This window comes from Corythoichthys intestinalis, chromosome 7 (assembly GCF_030265065.1).
Source record: "Corythoichthys intestinalis isolate RoL2023-P3 chromosome 7, ASM3026506v1, whole genome shotgun sequence".
Classification (NCBI taxonomy): domain Eukaryota; kingdom Metazoa; phylum Chordata; class Actinopteri; order Syngnathiformes; family Syngnathidae; genus Corythoichthys; species Corythoichthys intestinalis.
In genome coordinates, this window is record NC_080401.1 from 36,557,016 (window position 1) to 36,577,281 (window position 20,266).

Here is a 20,266-nt window from a genome sequence, read left to right on the forward strand (position 1 = left end):
ACCTGGCGTGGTCTTCTGCTGCTGTAGCCCATCTGCCTCAAAGTTCGACGTACTGTGTGTTCAGAGATGCTCTTCTGCCTACCTTGGTTGTAACGGGTGGTTATTTGAGTCACTGTTGCCTTTCCAGCAGCTCGAACCAGTCTGGCCATTCTCCTCTGACCTCTGGCATCAACAAGGCATTTCCGCCCACAGAACGGCCGCTCACTGGATATTTTTTCTTTTTCGGACCATTCTCTGTAAACCCTAGAGATGGTTGCACGTGAAAATCTCAGTTGATCAGCAGTTTCTGAAATACTCAGACCAGCCCTTCTGGCACCAACAACCATGCCACGTTCAAAGTCACTCAAATCACCTTTCTTCCCCATATTGATGCTAGGTATGAACTGCAGGAGATTGTCTTAAACCATGTCTACATGCCTAAATGCACTGAGTTGCCGCCATGTGATTGGCTGATTAGAAATTAAGTGTTAACAAGCAGTTGGACAGGTATACCTAATAAAGTGGCTGGTGAGTGTACAGCATTGTTTGTTTTGCTATTAGAATAATACTGCTATTAATGTCCACAGGGGGCATTACAAAAATTAAGAAAATTAAAAACTATATATGTGTAGATAGGTCTGATGCCAATGAACGTTTTTGAGTTGTTGAAAGTGAAAAAATATTCATAAATGACTTCGTTATCACATTTCAAAGAAAAAGCCATACTTTGGACAAAATCACAAGAATTTAGTTTGATTTGGAAAACTGTCAGTGTGTCAAAACTGGGCATGCATAAAAAAATTCTGTTGTTATGACTTATGGACTTATTTGAGCCTCTAACTATGTCATATGAAATATTCAAATTTGACTTTTATTCTAAAATGACACAAGTTGACTTTTAATGGTAGATTGTGCTAAATGTGCATTTATTTTTGCTTTCACGCAGGTCCTGCGCTACTTTGATTACGTGTTCACTGGTGTCTTCACCTTCGAAATGATTATTAAGGCAAGTGACCATGCAAATGCTTGTGCTGTAAAAGCTTGCCCCGCAGGCAGACAATTTGTTGCCGTGATCCAGCTTGGTTCAATTATTTTTTATGGAGGTGATTTGGAGCAATGACAGAATTATGCAGAATGCCACAGAATACATAAAAATATGGAAATACGCGGTTTACAATATATATGTAGTGGACCAACCATACACGCGGACACTGTTGTTTCAACTTAGGTAAAAATTCCATTTAATAAAGTCACAAAACAAAGAGTTTAACACAAACCTTGGGCCCAACATAAAAGAGGCCAACATAACAAAAGGCTTCAACAAACTGAACTCACCCCCAGACACATCTCTGTGGCCGTTTAAAACAGGGCAGACTCTACTAACGACCACCTGAAGGAGGTATGACAAATTAACCAAGCATTGTCAACTTAATAAAACAACAACAGATGGAAAATATACATATATTCAAACAATATCTAATGTACATTTAAACAAAGGGAAAACTTTACTCCAAACAATCATAATCGAATTAACTTTAATAACCCCCCTTCAGAATGGTAGGTGCCAGATCTTACACAGCTGTGGTCGTTACCTCAAATTGGCAAATAAAATCTAATAAGCATTCAGACAAACATTAACTAAAGTGTGCACCCTTTAGAAAATACATGTCCAAAAAATATCACAAATAATTAACTAAATCTTGAAACATTAAATTTTGGTGGTAGTGGTAGCCACCACAATATAGGAGTTGAATCATAGATATAAGTAAAAAAGTACTTGGTTAAAAGAATACTGAAGTTTTGAGTAACATTGTGAGTAACTGCTTACATTTTGGTTTGATTTTTTTTTTTTTAAACAATGTTATTTTTTTCTCAGCACAAAGTTATCTATATGAACTGTTGTTATAATTATACTGTATAATAAACAGAGTTGGGTATTGAGCATTGATGGGATCCGGGACCATTCACATTTTTTTATTCCGATTCCAAGTTTTGATACGTTGACTGCCGACCGGAAAAAATAGCCGCGGAACACCACGAAGAACAAGCCACATGAAGACTCGTTCCGTTATGAACTAATCATATGAAGTGGCTAATTTAGCTTAGCACAATAACGTTTTGCTTCGCTTCACATAAATGACAACAAAGTAACAGAATAAACACACTGAAATGATATCAGACCCTCTGATAAAATGTACCAACTTACAGATTTTGTTTTATCAAGGGTTCCCAACGATGTGTAGTGCAGAGGAGGTATGTAGCATCTGTATACCTTAAGGATTCTTTTCCAACTAAAGTAATATGTTCTTTTTGCCTGCTGCTTCCAGTAAGTCACTAATAGGGAAAGCCAAGCGCACATTACAAAACCAAAGAAAAACTCTAGAGTCCAGAGTTAGAATAGTGACATCTTGTGGATCGATGAACAATATGTTAGATTACAAAAAATATCAAACTTAAAAAGTAGTCAAGGTAAGATTAAGAGACAAAACACTCCCTGCCTGACATCTGCAAGATGTCAGCCCTAAACTAACTTGTAGAAATACCACCTTCCTAAACAAACGATGCAATACAATAAATGCCTGCAGCATAAGACACTGTAAAACATAGGCAAAAGAATATGTGTAAATGTTTCCTCCATGCCCTTTTGAAAAATAAACATCTTTGTGAAAGTGCACTCCTGTGGAAACTTATATCATATTCAAGTTCAAAGACTGATATTTATATACAAGTTAATAATAGCCCTGTGAGAAATTCATAGCAAAGTTAATTGAAAGTTTGTTTTTTTTTTTAAAATAATTGAGAAGCTAAGAAATTAACATAAACTATGCAATTTTTTTGACCCTGCCTATTTCAAGAATCTGAATCAAGAATCGTTTGGAACCGGAATCGAAACATGGAATTTAAATCGGAACCGTTCAAATTCAAATGATGCCCAAACCTGATAATAACCACAAATACATATATACAAGAAAAATCATTGAATTCCAGCGAGAGAGAAAAAATGCCAGAAATGAAGCATTACTTGTCCAAAGAGCATAACTGCCTTCTGGTGGAGAAAATAGTTCCTCGTTTGAATAGTGAATAGTTCCTTCATAGTTCCTATTATGAAATTAAAAGGATGAGATCTCCAGTTTTCCGTGGTCAAGTGGTGCCTAATAGAAACTGGGAGAGAGGTTAAAATCCACGCTTTCGAGTCATACTGAGGGGGGCGCTCTATATCAAATACTTCATTTTTTATGGTGCTTTAAAGACACCACGTGAATGAACAGGCTGGTGTGATCATAGAACGGCAAGCTTGGGTCTGATTGTTAAAATGGAGTCACGTGTTTATTGTTAAAACGTCTCATTGGTGAAATTGGTAGAACTACTCTTGACGTCACATCACTGGCTAAAAACAAACCTAATATGTAGAATAAAGAGGGAAAATGTAACAACTCTTGAGTAGCCCATTCACAAATCTACTCAAGCAAAAGTAAAAAGTATGGCTTAGTAAAACGACTTTAGAAGTACATTTTTCTCAAAAAGTTACTCAAGTAAATTTAACAGAGTACATGTAACGCGTTACTACCCACCTCTTAGATATATGCCAATTACCGGTTTCAAGGTATACCGTGGTATGAAAACGTCAAGGTTTCAAAACAGCAAAAATGTTCCGTCATACTGTCCCTAAGGTATTAGCTATATTTTATGTCCCAAAAATGCATGGAGAAATCCCCCGCTTGCAGCTGCAAGGCTCAACCCTCCCCCAGCGGTTGTTGCTCAGTGTCAGTGAGTCAGCTGTGCTACACGATGGCTAGAGGAGGCGAAACTCCTGAACTTTTTTCCCCATTGAAGAAAACAATGTCGCTGGTATGGGAATACTTCGGCTAGAGAAAAGTTACAGACGGCCGCGGCTTAGAGGAGGAGGTCCAGCCGACATGTAAAACATGTTTGCAGAGGGTGGCTGCCGAGAAGGCAATACCTCCAATATGATTTTGTGTTTGAGGTTTGTAAACACTGTCATGAACATTTCCCATCAGCTACGAGTGTGAACTCCAGCCTGTTTAGTGTGTCTAGCGGTGGTAAAACGTTGTTTATTTCTCTCTGGCAACTGTGTTGAGAAAGAGAGTGTGTGTATAATGTAAACATGAGAGTCATACACACGTGCTTTAAATGGAAAATAATTCAATTATTTTGGTTCTGAAGGTAATAATGTGGAGCTGTAGGTTTAGGCTCACCTAAAGGACTGCATTTATTTTAATTTTATGTAGTATATTCCAGTTATTGATTGTTATTTTATTTATTTTAACTTAACGTTATACCGTATTGGCCCGAATATAAGACTGTGTTTTTTGCATTGAAAAAAGACTGAAAAAGTGGGGGTCGTCTTATATTCGCGGTCTAGACATTATACCCATTCGCGACGCTAGATGGCGCCAGATATGATTGAAGCGATATTCTGTCATGACAGCTCTCAGCTATTCTCAAGTTTAACCAGTTTGCATTATTTTATTGCAATGTTTTTCCTTATTCAGATTTGTTTCAAGACTACAGTTACAGTTAGACTTCACTTTGATGGTTAATGCAGTTATTGCAATTTTGTTGTTTTATCGAAATAGATAGGTTTATTTACATTTCAAAAACCAGAAGCCATTCATTTACGAATGTGATTGCACTTTACATATTTAAATGTTCAGATAGTGAGATTTGAATGAGGCAAAATAACATGCTTTTTCTCTCAAATATATTGTTATAATCATTTCAGATGTACTGTAATTATTTTCTGTATAAAAATTAATTTGGTGTTCAAAAAGTCTTTTCATACTTCTTGAAGTACTTCTTGAACTTGAACTTGAAGTTCTTGAGTCTTGAAAAAGAGGGGGTCGTCATATAATCAGGGCCAATACGGTATTCCAATTTGCTCATATGTTTTAAAAAATAAAAATCCTGCTCAATGGAAAAAGTTGTTTTTCTTTTAAACCCAGATATCTCAAAGTAACACATTTTAGAGCTGTATTGCAATACCGTAAAACAGTGATATTTTGGATTAAGGTTATCATACCGTCAGAATATCATACGAGCACATGCCTACCACATCTGGTTTTTAGATCATGAGGAACAGGGCTGCAAAAGTTGTAAGTTTCGAATCCCTGACACCCCTGTTTTGAGTTTGTGTGTTCGTATTAAAATGGAAAATTGCAGTTGCCCCTAAAACTATTTAAGAGAAATATGTTGTTGGTCCTTAGATGATCGACCAAGGTCTAATCCTTCACGACGGCTCGTACTTCCGAGACCTGTGGAACATTCTGGACTTCATCGTGGTGGTGGGAGCGCTAGTGGCCTTCGCCCTCACGTCAGTTGCATGATTAATTCAGGCTGTGCTGTTCAAACGTATAATTGTCAAAGCTCTCTCAATTCTTCTTTGTTTGGATGCGGTGAAAGCTTATTATGTCTTCTGTATGCCATTCTAACTATGCGTGTTCTTCTCTTTATCTCTCCTGTGTTTGGATGACGACTTTGCGGGATGGCGTGCAGCAATGTGATGGGGTAATACGTACTCTTCAGTGAAACTGTGTCATCATGAATAATTTCTTGAGTGTGACACTTACTGTGTGACTTCTTTTGAATGTGTCTTCGTGCACAGAAATAACAAAGGAAGAGACATTAAAACCATCAAATCACTGAGAGTGTTACGTGTGCTCAGACCCTTGAAGACCATCAAGAGGCTTCCTAAACTCAAGGTTCGTGCGTCTGATTTCAAGTTATTGTTTTTTCCCATTGATAACTCATTGGTTGCCATTGACGCTGATATGCGTCCATTCCATTTTAAACCTCCCAGTTCAAATGGATTGGACGTCTAGTCTCGTCAAAGGCACTGAACACATCATTTAAAACAACTTGTTTTAAAACGGCATTGGTAATGCTTGTAATAGCTCGGTATTTAAAACTAAATCTGCAATTTTCATATTTTTTTGAAATTGTGTTTTTGCAGACGATGCTAAACATTCTCAAGTTTGACACCTGTGCTTTTAAGCTTTGAATCAGGACATATTTTTTTTCTAGATGGTTTTTTTTTAGAGATGGTTTGAATTGTGATTAATTACAATTAATTGATTTTTAAGCTGTGATTGACTCGATTAAAAATTTTAATCGTTTGACAGCCCTATTATTGATTTAATGTTTCGTGCTAAAATATAATTTCTGTAGTCTTCAATTGAAGACTAAGGATTACAGAAATCAAAGAATATTTTCTTTTTTTCACTCCTTTTTCCTTTTCCTTCTTTAATTTTCAAGTTTTTATTTATTTTATTTATTTTTTATTAATTAAGTAAATTTAAAGATTAATTTTTTTTTTTTTTAAATGATGAAACTAGAAAGAGAATATTTACCCGTTGTTCCATTTTTTGTTTGTTTTTTGTTAAATTTAAATTAAAAATTAATGTTATAAAATTATTTATTTTAAAAAAGATTCAAAAATGACACAAGAAGAAACTTTGCGATTAAGGGCCAAAAAAATATGGATTTTCACCATTTTTTTACGTTAACAATATCTCTAAACAATTGAAACAAAATAGTTGTCAATTCATTTCCTTATCTATTAGTCATTTATTTGTCTTTTAATTGTGGCAACCTTAGTTGACCGACATAATGGCCAATCAACTGAAACCATAACCAAGAAAAAAAATGTTTGACACACCAGATCTTGATTAATCCCATAACAATATTTGTCCCAAAAAGTTTCATTTCAAAAATTTGAAAGGAATTCACAGACATGAATATTATGTATACTGTGTTACGTTTATAAAATCATATTAAAGCTTTAACTTTGACTGCAGCGATTTTCCTGTGAAAACCTGGCTGTTGTCTTCTTCTGCCCACAGGCTGTATTCGACTGCGTGGTGACATCCCTGAAAAATGTCTTCAACATCTTGATTGTGTACAAGCTCTTCATGTTCATCTTCGCCGTCATCGCCGTGCAGCTCTTCAAGGGGAAGTTCTTCTACTGCAACGACAGCTCCAAGGACACGGAGAAGGACTGCAAGTAATAACTTTCACTCTGTTGATCTTTTGCATATTTCCGACGGTGCCGCTGCATCACTAAGGGAATAATATGCTCGTGCGTGAATACTGAGAATTTCATAATTTCAGGGATCAGTAATACAATACCAACACAAGAACAGTGAATAATAATGATGTTCAGTTACTAATACTGGGACACAAGTACAACATAATGGGACAGGTAATACCCGTTTGAATTACCATGTGTTGCTTAAAGTATTTACCGGTAAGTATGCAAATGGAAAAATGGAGAAAATGATTTTTACAAATAAAAAATGAACAAACACAGTCATTTTTTGACATCTGTTATACATAGTGTTGTTAATAATGGCATTAGACTATAATGGCATTTCTAACGGCGTTCTTTTTTTCAATAGTGAGTAATCTAAAAATTTACTTTTCCCATCATTGCAACACCATTGCCGTTACCGTTACTGAGGATGCGGAGGGGCGCGTTACAACAATTTGGTTGAATGAAGCGCAAGTTGTCTGATTTTGTCACAGCTGTCTGGGAGTCTCATAAGCACACCCGAAGCGCTCGCATGACTTCTACTGGCTAACTTGGAACTTACAGGCAATAATAAGTCAGCAGTTAATTAATTTAGCCCTGAGACATTTGTACATATGTGCATCTCTAGAACAGTGGTTCTTCAACTGGGTCATAGACTATTGACATGACACGGAAAACGGGGCCTATTTGTAGGGGCCTATATTTAAAAACTTCAAATTCAAATATTTACAAAACTAAAGCTGCTACTGACCTTAAACCAAAACAGGCACCTACCTTAGCCATTTATGAGTCTCCATGAGCAGCGGCATCAAAAAATTCAAAGTCGTTCCCTTATGAGATCCCGATTAAATATTTTTTATATAAGAATAAAACAACTTAAAATAGCTATAAAAGTCTCAGATTTTACACTAGATGCACAAATCACCATATGCAGAGATAATCACTTGTATTTTCAGGATCAATAGCAATATTTAACATATCACATAAGTTTTTGACCAAAATAGCAACTTTTTTTTTTTTTTTTTTTTTTGTACTGCAAGTTTTCAACAGCTAATAAATCACTCAGTTTAACATCAGAAACTTAATACTTGAGGAAAACATGCAGAATCAATCATAAATAATATGTAAATAGATAATTAATAAATTCTATATACAATCACAACTTATTATTGAATAGAATATCCCTTTATTATCATTATACATTATATACTGTTAGCGAATGAGGCTAGTGGTTGCCTGGCGTAAACAGATTTTCTGGTGAAAATTCTTGTAAATAAATGCTTAAATCCCCGAATTCTTCATAGATATGGACGTAAAACAGTCTTGGTTCTTGGTTAAAAGCAAAGAAACAGTGCAGTTAACGTTTATTTTACAAATATTGACGAAGTACAGTGCTACTGTGTTAGCGAATGAGGCTGGCAGCTGCCTGGCGTAGACAGATTTCCTGGTGAAAATTCTTGTGAATAAATGCTTAAATCCCCAAATTCTTCATAGATATGGACGTAAAACAGTCTCGGTTCTTGGTTAAAAGCAAAGAAACCGTGCAGTTAGCGTTTATTTTACGTATATTGACGAAGTACAATGCTACTATGTTAGCAAATGAGGCTAGCAGCCGCCTGGCGTAAACAGAGCTTTTGTGACAAAAATTCTTGTGAATAAATGCTTAAATCCCTGAATTCTTTATAGATATGGACGTAAAACAGTCTCAATTCTTAGTTAAAAGCAAACTATGAAGCTAGTCAGTTACAAAAATGAGCCATGTGTAAACAAAGAAGCTTCAATCATGCTTCAATCACGCATGCATGGTATGAATTAGGGTTGTTCCAATCATGGTTTTTTGCTCCCGATTTAATTCCAATCATTCCCGATAATTTTTCCTGATCATATACATTTTGGCAATGCATTAGGAAAAAAATGAATAAAACTCGGACGAATATATACATTCAACATACAGTACATAAGTACTGTATTTGTTTATTATGACAATAAATCCTCAAGATGGCATTTACATTATTAACATTCTTTCTGTGAGAGGGATCCACGGATAGAAAGACTTATGACTTTGTATATTGTGACTAAATATTGCCATCTAGTGTATTTGTTGAGCTTTCAGTAAATGATACTGCAGCCATGCCCCAATGCATGATGGGAAGTGGAACCCTGATGGGAAAAGGAACCAAGACTGTGCGTAGTGCTAGCAATTCATATATGTTCTCTGCATGGGAAAATAAAATAAGGTATTAAGAAAAAGATCAAATGTGGCCTTGCTTCCCTACATTGCTTCCCATGATATTTCTAATCGTAGGGAGAGGGATTGTAAGGCTTTAGCCTATTACATTAAGCCTCCAAAGGCTGCCAAACTTCACTCTACTTATTTTATGCTGCCTTTTATCTCTCTGTATAGGTAAAATGGCGCCATTACAGATTGAGCGCGATAATGCGTGAGTGGGTCATGCAATGCATGCATTAATTGCGTTAAATTTTTTAACGTGATACATTTAAAAAACCTTATTACCGCCGTTATTGGGATAAATTTGATAACCCTACTTTAAGCCTAAACTAAAGACTCTGGATGAGTGTAACATATTATGTTTGTAACGTTAAATACAATTAGAAAACGATTTAATTAAAAAATATATATATATATTAAAAATGGCATGGCCGATATTTTTTTGCCGATTCCCATACTTTGAAAATGACGTGATCGGATGCCGATCGATCGGGACATCTCTAGTATGAATAATATAATATTTACCTTGAATCCTTGAACAAATCACTCCTGAGACAATCCTTCCTGTGCGGTACACCTTTCGTAGTTAAATCCAATCGTAAGTAAATCCCAGTTTAAATCCGACATGAGCATGTGCCGTCTTCGGCTATTACTAAATGAAGCTCAGCACCCTCTGATAAGGCGTCGCGCAAAGAATGACGAATTGACACATCAATAGTGATGATGTCTATGCCTGGGTTTGGTCAAAGCCCAGGGGTTCGGCAAAGGTTAAGACTCGCAGGGCCCTATTTTTGTACGCTGACTAAATCGAAGCAAAGTGGCATTTTAAGACCAGATTTTTGACTGATTTGGCCCCCAATTTACAGGCAATATTCCATTTCTTTCGACTGTTAGTCCTCTGTCTCATGGAAGGAAAAACTGGTTTCCTCAGTTGAAGGTTGACTCACACTTGGTATGAGGAAGTATAACAGACTGATGGGCAACGTGCTTGCAAAATGAGAAGAAATTTCACTTGGATATTATTTTAGATGTATTGGTTTTTAATTATATTTTTTCTTAATTATCTAACTTCGAAGGGTTCCGTGAATGCTCATGTGAAGCTCGAAGGGTTCGGTACCTTTAGCATGGTTAAGAATCACTGCCCTTGAATATACCTACAAAGTTTTATTCTTGTCCTTGAACGAATAATGGAGGAGTAGCAATTTTAGTTGGTATCATCACCAAGAAAAACAAGGACAAAGCGAGTGAGACCTTGAGCCCTCCTCCTGGTGATCTAAAAACATGAATTTGGGGGGGGCTGCAAATTTCCCGATAAAGAGGTTATTTTAACAAATGATGCTTTCATATTATTGCTTGAGATTTTATTACAAATCCTGTCCTAACTTTATTGTTTTCTCATGCAGAGGCTACTATATAAACTATGGCAAGGAAAAAAAAGAAGTGAAGAAAAGAGAATGGAAGAGACACGATTTCCATTACGACAACATCATCTGGGCACTGCTGACACTTTTTACAGTTTCCACCGGCGAGGGCTGGCCACAGTGAGTGCCTGTAATTTCACTTTGATGAAAATGTGATTTTGCAAGTCATTTCGCACAGGTTTTTTTTCCCCCTATTCATCTGACAAAAGGATAGTCTATATTTCGCTGACAAGGCTTGTAAATTAACCACAGCCATCTAATGGTTTAATGGAATAATTGAAAATCATATCATTCTTCAAATGCCAGGGGGACATTTAAGCAGGCTCTGACTTTGATGAGAAGATTAGTACCTTGGACCATTTTGAAAAATTATAATATTGAATATACTGGTACTTTTGAAATATGAGTGGGCCGACAAGCAGCTGTGAACTCAACTCAGCTGAAGTTGCAAAGTCAACCATAAAATAACAAGACTTACAGATCGTGTATTTTAAACAACCACTTATTTTATCGTAATTTTAACGAACAATGTAAAACGCTGTAGATAGCTAATGCGTAGTGTGGTTTTTGCAGTTCTGTAACCATGGTAATGGTTCTTAGAACACAAACAGTTATAATGCTGACCACAAGTTTGAAACTCATAGCCCGGGGGTCAGGGCGTAGGTTTGGTCTGAACATTGGTAGGGATGCTACAGTGCCCTCCATAATTATTGGCACCCCTGAAAAAGATGTGTTTTTTAGCTTCTAATAATTTTTTTCTAAATTCAAGTAATATGGGACCTTAATGGAAAAAAGAGAAAAATCCAACCTTCAATACAAGTGCATTCATTCAGTGGGGAAAAAATCCCACATAAAGAAAAAAAAATATTTGACATCAAACAATGTGTGTTACAATTATTAGCACCCCTGGTGTTAATATTTTGTACAACCCCCTTTTGCCAACAAAACAAGGTCTGGCGAGTGAGATGGCCATGGGAGGAGCTTGATTTTGTGTCTGGTGAACCATTTCTGTGTAGATTTGGCCATATGTTTAGGATCATTGTCTTGCTGAAAGACCCAGTGACGACCCATCTTCAGCTTTCGGGCAGAGGGCAACAGATTTTGATTTCAAATGTCCTGGTATTTCAAAGCATTCATGATGCCATGCACCCTATCAAGGTTCCCAGGGCCTTTGGAAGCAAAACAGCCGCACAGCATCACTGACCCACCCCCATACTTCACAGTGGGTATGAGGTGCTTTTCAGCATGCGCATCTTTCATGGCACGCCAGACCCACTTAGAGTGTTTGTTGCCAAAAAGCTCAATCTTAGTCTCATCTGACCAAAGCACACGGTCTCAGTTGAAGCCTGGGACCGTGCGTATTTTTGTGTGAGACCAAAATTGAGCTTTTTGGCAACAAACACTCTAAGTGGGTCTGGCGTGCCAACCAAAATAAAAGTTTTTGGTAGAAAAACAGGTTCTCGTGTTTGGAGGAGAAAGAATACTGAATTGCATCCGAAGAACATCATACCCATTGTGAAGCATGGGGGTGGAAACATCATACTTTGGGGCTGTTTTTCTGCAAAGGGACCAGGACGACTGATCTGTGTAAAGGAAAGAATGAATGGGGCCGTGTATCGAGAGATTTTGAGTGAAAATCTCCTTCCATCAGCAAGGGCATTCAAGATGAGACATGGCTGGGTCTTTCAGCATGACAATGATCCCAAACACACAGCCAGGGCAACAAAGGAGTGGCTTCGTAAGAAGCATTTCAAGGTCCTGGAGTGCCCTAGCCAGTCTCCAGATCTCAACCCCACAGAAAATCTGTGGAGGGAGTTGAAAGTCCGTGTTGCCCAACGACAGCCCCAAAACATCACTGCTCTAGAGGAGATATGCATGGAGGAATGGGCCAAAATACCAGCAACAGTGTGTGAAAAGCTTGTGAAGAGTAACAGAAAATGTTTGGCCTTCGTTAGTGCCAACAAAGGGAACATAACAAAGTATTGAGATGAACTTTTGGTATTGACCAAATACTTATTTTCCACCATGATTTGCAAATAAATTCTTTAAAAATCAAACAATGTGATTTTCTGGGGATTTTTTCCACATTCTGTCTCTCATGGTTGAGGTTTACCCATATTGACAATTACAGGCCTCTCTAATATTTTCAAGTGAGAGAACTTGCACAATTAGTGGTTGACTAAATACTTATTTGCCCCACTTTATCTGAACTCATGATATAATGCAAATAAGGTTGCTTAAAAGTTGGTGGGGACAATTTGAACATCCCTAAAAGTTGGTGGTGTTATGTCCCTACCGTCCCGATGCAAACCTATGCCCTTGCCCAGAAGCCAGACCCAGGCTGAAAAGGATTTTGTATGGGCTGTGAAAGTAAATCATGTGCATCATGGTGGAACAAATGTGAGCAGGGACCAGGTGCGATGAGCATAAACGGGACCCCCGAATGAAAAAATCCTGACTATGTGTCACGTCAACGTGTCCTGACGTGAACGTCAAAGGAGTGTAGTTGGTCCACTCAGAATGTTGTTTCCGGTTAAGCACTACAACACCGCCATTTTCTAACATTCGCAAACCTCTTCTGTGTCGCCTACGCGTCAACATTTGTATTGACAATTGTTGTTCAATATTGATTAGCTGCATCTGCAAATACACACGTTCCATCTCCTTTGCCATTGCCGTCTATGACAGGAGAAAAACTAAAGGGATACAACAACAGTCACCCCAAAACCGTACAAAGACAAAGCGACACCCTTCTAGTGGCTTAGCGGTAAATTACAGAGCAATGCGTTCACTTGATGCAAAACTTCGAATGCTAAATGACGACGTAAGGTCTACGACGTCATTCCAACGTCAAGGGAACACAGAAGCATAAATCAGCCCTTAGGGCCTATTCACACTAGAAAAGGCCATAGTTCGCTTCCTTTGTTCCGCACCAAAATACATTTGGTCCGGACTTTTTTAATGCAATTACTTTTCACATTGTAATTTGAGCTAGCAGCACAGGATTTGACAACAAACTTACGCATGTGCAAAAATTGTTCAAGCATTGGACAAAGCTGTCTGGGCATGGTAACACAGTAAAATATGGAAGTAAACAATCATAATGATTTGTTTTATCCAAGTACAAGCATTTGTGGGAAATTTGGGGGATCAGAGGCCTTTGATGGCACTTTCATTTTACAAGGACGGTAGACATTCCGCTCCTCATTGCTCCATGTTGAACCCAGACTCATATTAGCCGATGTACTGCTCACCACAGACTGTGGTATGGATGTCCGGATCACATATTTTTGCACCCGATCAGATACCGGGGAAAAAAAGTGCTCAAATTTTTTTTTAAAAACATGTTACTCTCCCATCGTGCTCCTTCATAATGTGAATTATTTTTCAACAAGAATAACGTAGAAAAATGCTTTTCTTTATTAAATGCTTTACTGATTGAGTCCAATCAAATCTGCTCACGCTGCAGCGTTAATGAGTTGCCTCAGCTCACTACCGCTAGTGTTTGACAAGCTTAACGATTGACACATTTTTCCCCTTTGAAGGTAGCGCTTCCAAGCTTCTCTGGCAAGATCAACGCTTCAAACACTATATTACAGCCCCGCGCATCATCTTACCTTTCTGTTTGATTCTTCCCTCGCCCAACCATTCCCACTATACGCCCACAAGCTGGGTCCTTAAAGTTCCGCTCCTAGACTAAGGGGCAGTCTACATGGTGACTCTCCGAGAAGACGAAAAATTTCGAATTTGCATTTCTATGGTTCCGTCTCCATTCGAACAATGTCACAATTCCACATGAAAATAATGTAGTATTCATGCCAGGCCCTAGGGGGCAGTGCAGATTTACAAGGCGACAGCAAATGATGCACTTTGACCTCCTCAGCCCGGAAGACAACATGCCCGTCCCTTCCAAGCAATGGCATTTTCTTTTGTTCAAAAAGCCACAAAAATGGAAACATTCAACATGTATAAATTCAAAAATATTTTTAAAACAGTAAATTAAAGCCGACACTCTCCCATTAGCTGTTTTTAATGTTTAATAGCACCGCTGCGCACGCCCAATGTGACGTGTACGAGTGCTGACGTTATCTGCGCGGGTCCCGCGCAGCAGGAGCTTTTGATATTCATGCGGAGCCAGCCTCCCTCAGGCCCCCGCAATCGAATTCTTCCACTTTGGAGGCAGGATTCAGTATTTTTCGTCTTCGCCTTCCGTCTTCACCGACACCATATGCACACAAGGCAATTCTGCAACTCAGTCATTGTATCTTCGTGTCGCAGATTCTCCATGTAAACTGTCCCTAAGGTGCACCTGATTATAAGCCGCGCCCTCCAAATTTAACAAGAAAATAGTATTTGTTCATTTATAAGCTGCACAGCTAAAAGTCGCAAGTGCCCACATTCTACTATGGGATCTATTCACCAAAATATGCAGCTCATTAGCCTGTAAAATTTACTTGCACTATTAACCATAGGGTTCAGAATTGAGGAGGGGTAATGCTTCATAGTCCAAAAATTACAGTATATACAGGGGAAGATTTGCTACTAAGTGGCAGATTCAGACTTTTTTTTATGTCAACAACGTCTTTAAATAATCGATGATAATGGTTGTCAATTCATTTAATATTTGACTATTCCTAGCAGCCCTAGTTGGCAGACATAATGGCCTTCAGATCGTAACCATAACACAATGTTTCAAGCCACTAAAATGACTTTGACACCCCTGATGTTGACAATCAACAGGAATATTCATAATCAAATACAGATAGTCCCCGGATTACGAATGAGTTCCGTTTAGGGATGGGAATTGAAATCCGATTCCAATTCGGAACCGGTTCCGAGTGTTTTGAGGCCTCGACATCACAATGAAAAAGCCTTAACGATCCCTTTAACGATTCCTAAACACGCGTATTGCGTCGTGACGTGCGTTGTTGTCCAGACGCATCAAACTAGCATGGCGCCAAGAACCACTCGCTCCAAAGTTTGACTGCACTTCACCAGGAAAGAGTGTGAAAATGAAAGGTTACGACGGGTAAGCACGAGCATTGCAGCCATAAACATAACAATGACATCACGTAGGTTCAAACGCTCGAAAGTGTGTCTTCACTTCACGAGGAAAAATTACAACAAAGCGACTTGCAGTCATTGCAAGGTGGAGATAACTGCATCGGGAGGGAATACGACTGCGCTGTCCTCACAGAGAGGCTAAGGCTCAGTCCTGGCTATACAGCTAGCTAAACTCCCAAATGACGATGCAGAAGACGTTGGTATAATTTGCTGACTTTATTCAACCATCACTTGAAGAGTGAAACTAAGAATAGAAATGAAACAAATCAATTTCGTCCCCAATAACAAACAGGTTTGCATCAACGTAAATCAGCGATGATTAGCTGCTAATAACAGTAATAACAAATGGTTAGCATTCGTTCGCTAGCATTAGCACATCGTTCAAACCACTACACAACTGGATTTAAGTGTCCGATCGCGAGTGGAAACACAACAACACAAAAGATGATACATACAGGCGTTGCCTCTGTAGATATTAACATTAACAAAGAACGTAGGCTCGTAGAAGTGTTTCCCTCTCTCACTAACTCGCTCACTCACTTGGATGCGGCATTTCTTCTTTGGGTGTAAGCGCGCTCTTCTTCACGTGAGCGCGTTCTTCTTCGCGTGAGGAAGCGCAAGGGCGCCCCCACTTGAGCGTGTAAGCACCACAAAAACTAAAAGGCATGCAATTCAATGTAATGGTAAAATAATACACGTTAACCCAGCAGTCCCCAAACTGCGGCCCGCGGCCCAAATACGGCCCGCCTCCACATTTGGTCCGGCCATTTTGAATTTTTTTTTTTTTCTCAGTCGTGTTATTTATTTCCTGGCCTTTTCCTTGAAGAATTCAGAGAGGGTTATTTGGTTATTATCTATTTAATTAATAGTGTTTTTATTATTAATTATTATTATTATAAAGAATCCAGAAAGGGTTATTTGATTGTGGCTTTCTGAAAAACAATAATTTTTTACATTTATGCACTTCTGCAATCGTCACACTTTTTCTGTTACAAACTGACCCCGGCCCCTCATCAGAGAAGGGAAAAGTTTGGGGACCCCTGCTTTAACACATATTGCCAAAGGCAGAACAACAACCTATCTGCCAATATATACCAGTATTTTTTATTTCTATTAGATAAATGTTTCAGTAAAATGTTACGCATTCTTGTGTATTTGCCACTTATTGCCACAGTTAACATTGAGGCTTTGGTCCTCTTTTGATCTCGTTGTGAGTTTGTAAGGTTGTGACTTCTGATTAAACAAACTCGATGCCAATCAAAACGTTTGTTCTTCTTTTTCCCCAAATTAGAATCGATAAGAGAATCGATAAAGAATCGAATCGTTAAGCAATATCGATAATGGAATCGGAATACTAAAAATCCTATCAATTCCCATCTCTAGTTCCGTTCCTACGCTGGCGACGTGACCCGAATTTCCACGCGAGTCGTAATTAACCCTTTAAGTACACCTAAATACCCTCTAAATCTCAATAACTATCCAAATACATGTATTATATGTCTTGGGTCCCCATCTGCCGGGCCGTGGACCGGTACAGGTTCCTGACGCATTTGCTACCGGGCCGCATAAAAATAACAATTTAATAACGACCGCATGCTGGCTGAATTAACCCTGTGCCTCTGCTTAACACACCAATATCCCTGTCTACTCTAGATATAATACTACGGGATAGATTAGAATGTTGTCATGGAAATCCGTTGATTGGACTGCTAGTAGTACATCTTGTTTGTGTATATAATATATCTATGTGCGCTTGTCCTTGATAATAACGTATTGCTAGGCCGCGGGCGCAGCACATTTGTTCCCGGAAATAATTAGCCCCCACACGAGCGAAGGTGACTGGAAAACAGAAGTCTTTGGAGATATTTTTACGGCGAAAAGGGCACCTAATGAGCTACAACCTCGAAGACCCACGAGCTGCGAAGGAGTGGATTCGTGACCCGTTTGTGAATAAACCGAGTGATTCGAGCATGTCTGTGCAAAAGGAAGATCAACTTGTAGAGATTGCAAATGACGGCGATCTTATTAAACGTACATGTGAGACAACAACTCTACCGAGGTTGTGGATTAAAGTCATTCTGGAATATCCTGACATCGCTACAAGAGCATTGAAAACCTTGCTACGATTTCCAACATCGTATCTTTGTGAAGCGGGCTTCTTAATTCATGTTTAACGACAAGGCGAAGTCGTTAATGGTGTGAGCGGTGTGCAGTTGTTGTGTGCAGCTTACATGGCAGGATGTATCTGAGGACACCTTTTCTACAAGTCCTTTCATGATCAAACGTAGGTTAATATTCCTTTCTTTCAAGAAAGTTTGTAGTGTTTACTTTGGAATCGCTGCAGTTGCGCATTTTTCGGCTATGTTTAACGTTGCGCGCATACGCAGAACCGCATCGTTGCAATTTTTGATGGGTTGCAAAATTTGTCAGAACACCGGTCCATGGTGCCAAAAAGGTTGGGGACCCCTGTTATATGTTATTGTACTGTCCTTGCCAAGATGTTGGCGCTAAGTCCTAGCTAGACAGCGAACTAAGCTCTGACGTCCGTGTGGTTTGCTGACTTTATTCAGCTGCTCATGACATCAACACTTGTAGAATGTAACTGAAATAAAAATCAAATTGAATCAGTTTCATCTTTAATAACAGCAATTCAAAATTATGTTTCTAACTAGCTGCTGATACAACAATAACAATTCACACAAATAATTAGCATCTAACAGTCAGCGTCTGCACATCACCAAAAACAATCAGTATTCGACCACAATTGTTGCCTCTGTGGATGGACAAGCAACAAATGTGCGCGTAGGCTTTCACCTCTCTCACTTGGCTGCATGACTTCTTTGTGGTAACAAATGCGCTCTTCCTCGTGTGTGCGCGTGCCCATGCGCTCTTCTATGTGTGTACATGCATTCTTACTCGCGTGCCATTAATACTACCTGCTCTATGCTTCCTGCGCCCAGATAAAAGCATGCATCACAAAACAAAAGTCAATCAAGTAAGTCGGGTACGTCGCAACTACCTGTTTTCTTTATCCTCTGTGAAGAATTACAACTATTACTGGGGCTTACTGAGACGTGTTATGTGTATTATACTGCTCCCAGGTGGCCAAGGAGCAAATTGTCCATTGAAATGAAGCAAAAGTTGTCTTTAAAAAAAAATGTTCCTGCAGGGTCCTGCAGCACTCGGTGGACGTGACCGAGGAGGATAGAGGTCCACGCCATGGCAACAGGATGGAGATGTCCATCTTTTACGTCATTTACTTTGTAGTCTTTCCATTTTTCTTCGTCAACATCTTCGTGGCCCTCATAATTATCACCTTCCAGGAGCAGGGAGACAAGATGATGGAAGAGTGCAGCCTGGAGAAGAACGAGGTGAGAGATGGCAGACCTTTTTTATTTATTTTTTTGCTAAACCCATCTCAGGGTGTAAGAAAACAAGAAATTTGGCTCCGTGGGAGACAATAACAAGGTGTGACAGCAATTTTGACAGCACGGAATTCTGTAAAATGGAAAATGCAGAGGGGGATGTGTCGATTTTTTAAAATGTCTTTGTTTTCTTTGCACTCACTTTAGAGGGCGTGCATTGACTTTGCAATCAGTGCCAAGCCGCTGACCCGTTACATGCCACAGAACCGCCACACCTTCCAGTACCGTGTGTGGCATTTTGTGGTCTCTCCCTCTTTTGAATACACCGTCCTGGCCATGATTGCGCTCAACACAATCGTACTGATGATGAAGGTGAGCGATTGTACTACTACCCTGCTAGTGTATATGGGTCATCCTGCAATTGAAGGACGTTTGGTTTCCAATATTTTCTTCTGTTTTCTGCTCAATATACCTCAATAATATGTAATAAACTCTACTAGTCTACAAAATTTTGGAAATATCTGCTTCAGAGATAAAAATTGCTAAATCGTACTTGCTGTGGTAACATGGATTGGAAAATAAAATATTTTATTGATGGTTTTCTAAAGTATTCAAGATATTTAACGTTAGTTATTAGAGATACATTGGTGTGAGGAATCAATATCAATCTTGAAAGTTGTTAAATTTGACATGAGATGGATATATCAGTTTGTGCCACGGCTTGATGTAATGTGTCTACATTAATGCCCTATAACACAATGATTTTTGGAATATATTGAAAGCAATATTTTATGACAAAGCTCTTGCCAAAACGGTTCTATTCTGAAATGGTAGACATTTCTTAGGTAGATATGTTTACCTAGAAACAACCATTTCCATTTCAATCAATACTCATGAACTAAATTGCTTGGATTTTAACATTTTGGCCAGATACTGTATCCCAAAAACTATAGCCAATTGACACGTTTTACATTTTTGTTTTTTTAGTGATCCAAATTTAGTTAAATTTAGCTTTCTGGATAAAAGTCTGACTACTTTTATCCAGAAAGCAATTCGCTTGTACTAGATCAGTGCTATCAAAGACTTAATTAGCTCATTTTACATATCCATGGTAAATATTTTTTTTATAACGTGATATATTTGATATTTACAATATTTG

At 38.5% G+C, this 20,266-nt stretch overlaps 1 protein-coding gene across 1 annotated transcript in view; it reads left to right on the forward strand.

Annotated features, from left to right (window-relative positions):
• Window positions 1-20,266, forward strand: part of LOC130918675 (voltage-dependent R-type calcium channel subunit alpha-1E) — a 312,447-nt gene that overhangs the window by 231,468 nt on the left and 60,713 nt on the right. The window contains exons 26-33 of the mRNA XM_057840588.1: window positions 926-985; window positions 5,205-5,311; window positions 5,494-5,505; window positions 5,603-5,699; window positions 6,840-7,000; window positions 10,661-10,798; window positions 18,912-19,113; window positions 19,315-19,479. Coding sequence (XP_057696571.1) covers window positions 926-985; window positions 5,205-5,311; window positions 5,494-5,505; window positions 5,603-5,699; window positions 6,840-7,000; window positions 10,661-10,798; window positions 18,912-19,113; window positions 19,315-19,479 — 942 coding nt within the window. The remainder of the gene's footprint in view (window positions 1-925; window positions 986-5,204; window positions 5,312-5,493; window positions 5,506-5,602; window positions 5,700-6,839; window positions 7,001-10,660; window positions 10,799-18,911; window positions 19,114-19,314; window positions 19,480-20,266) is intronic.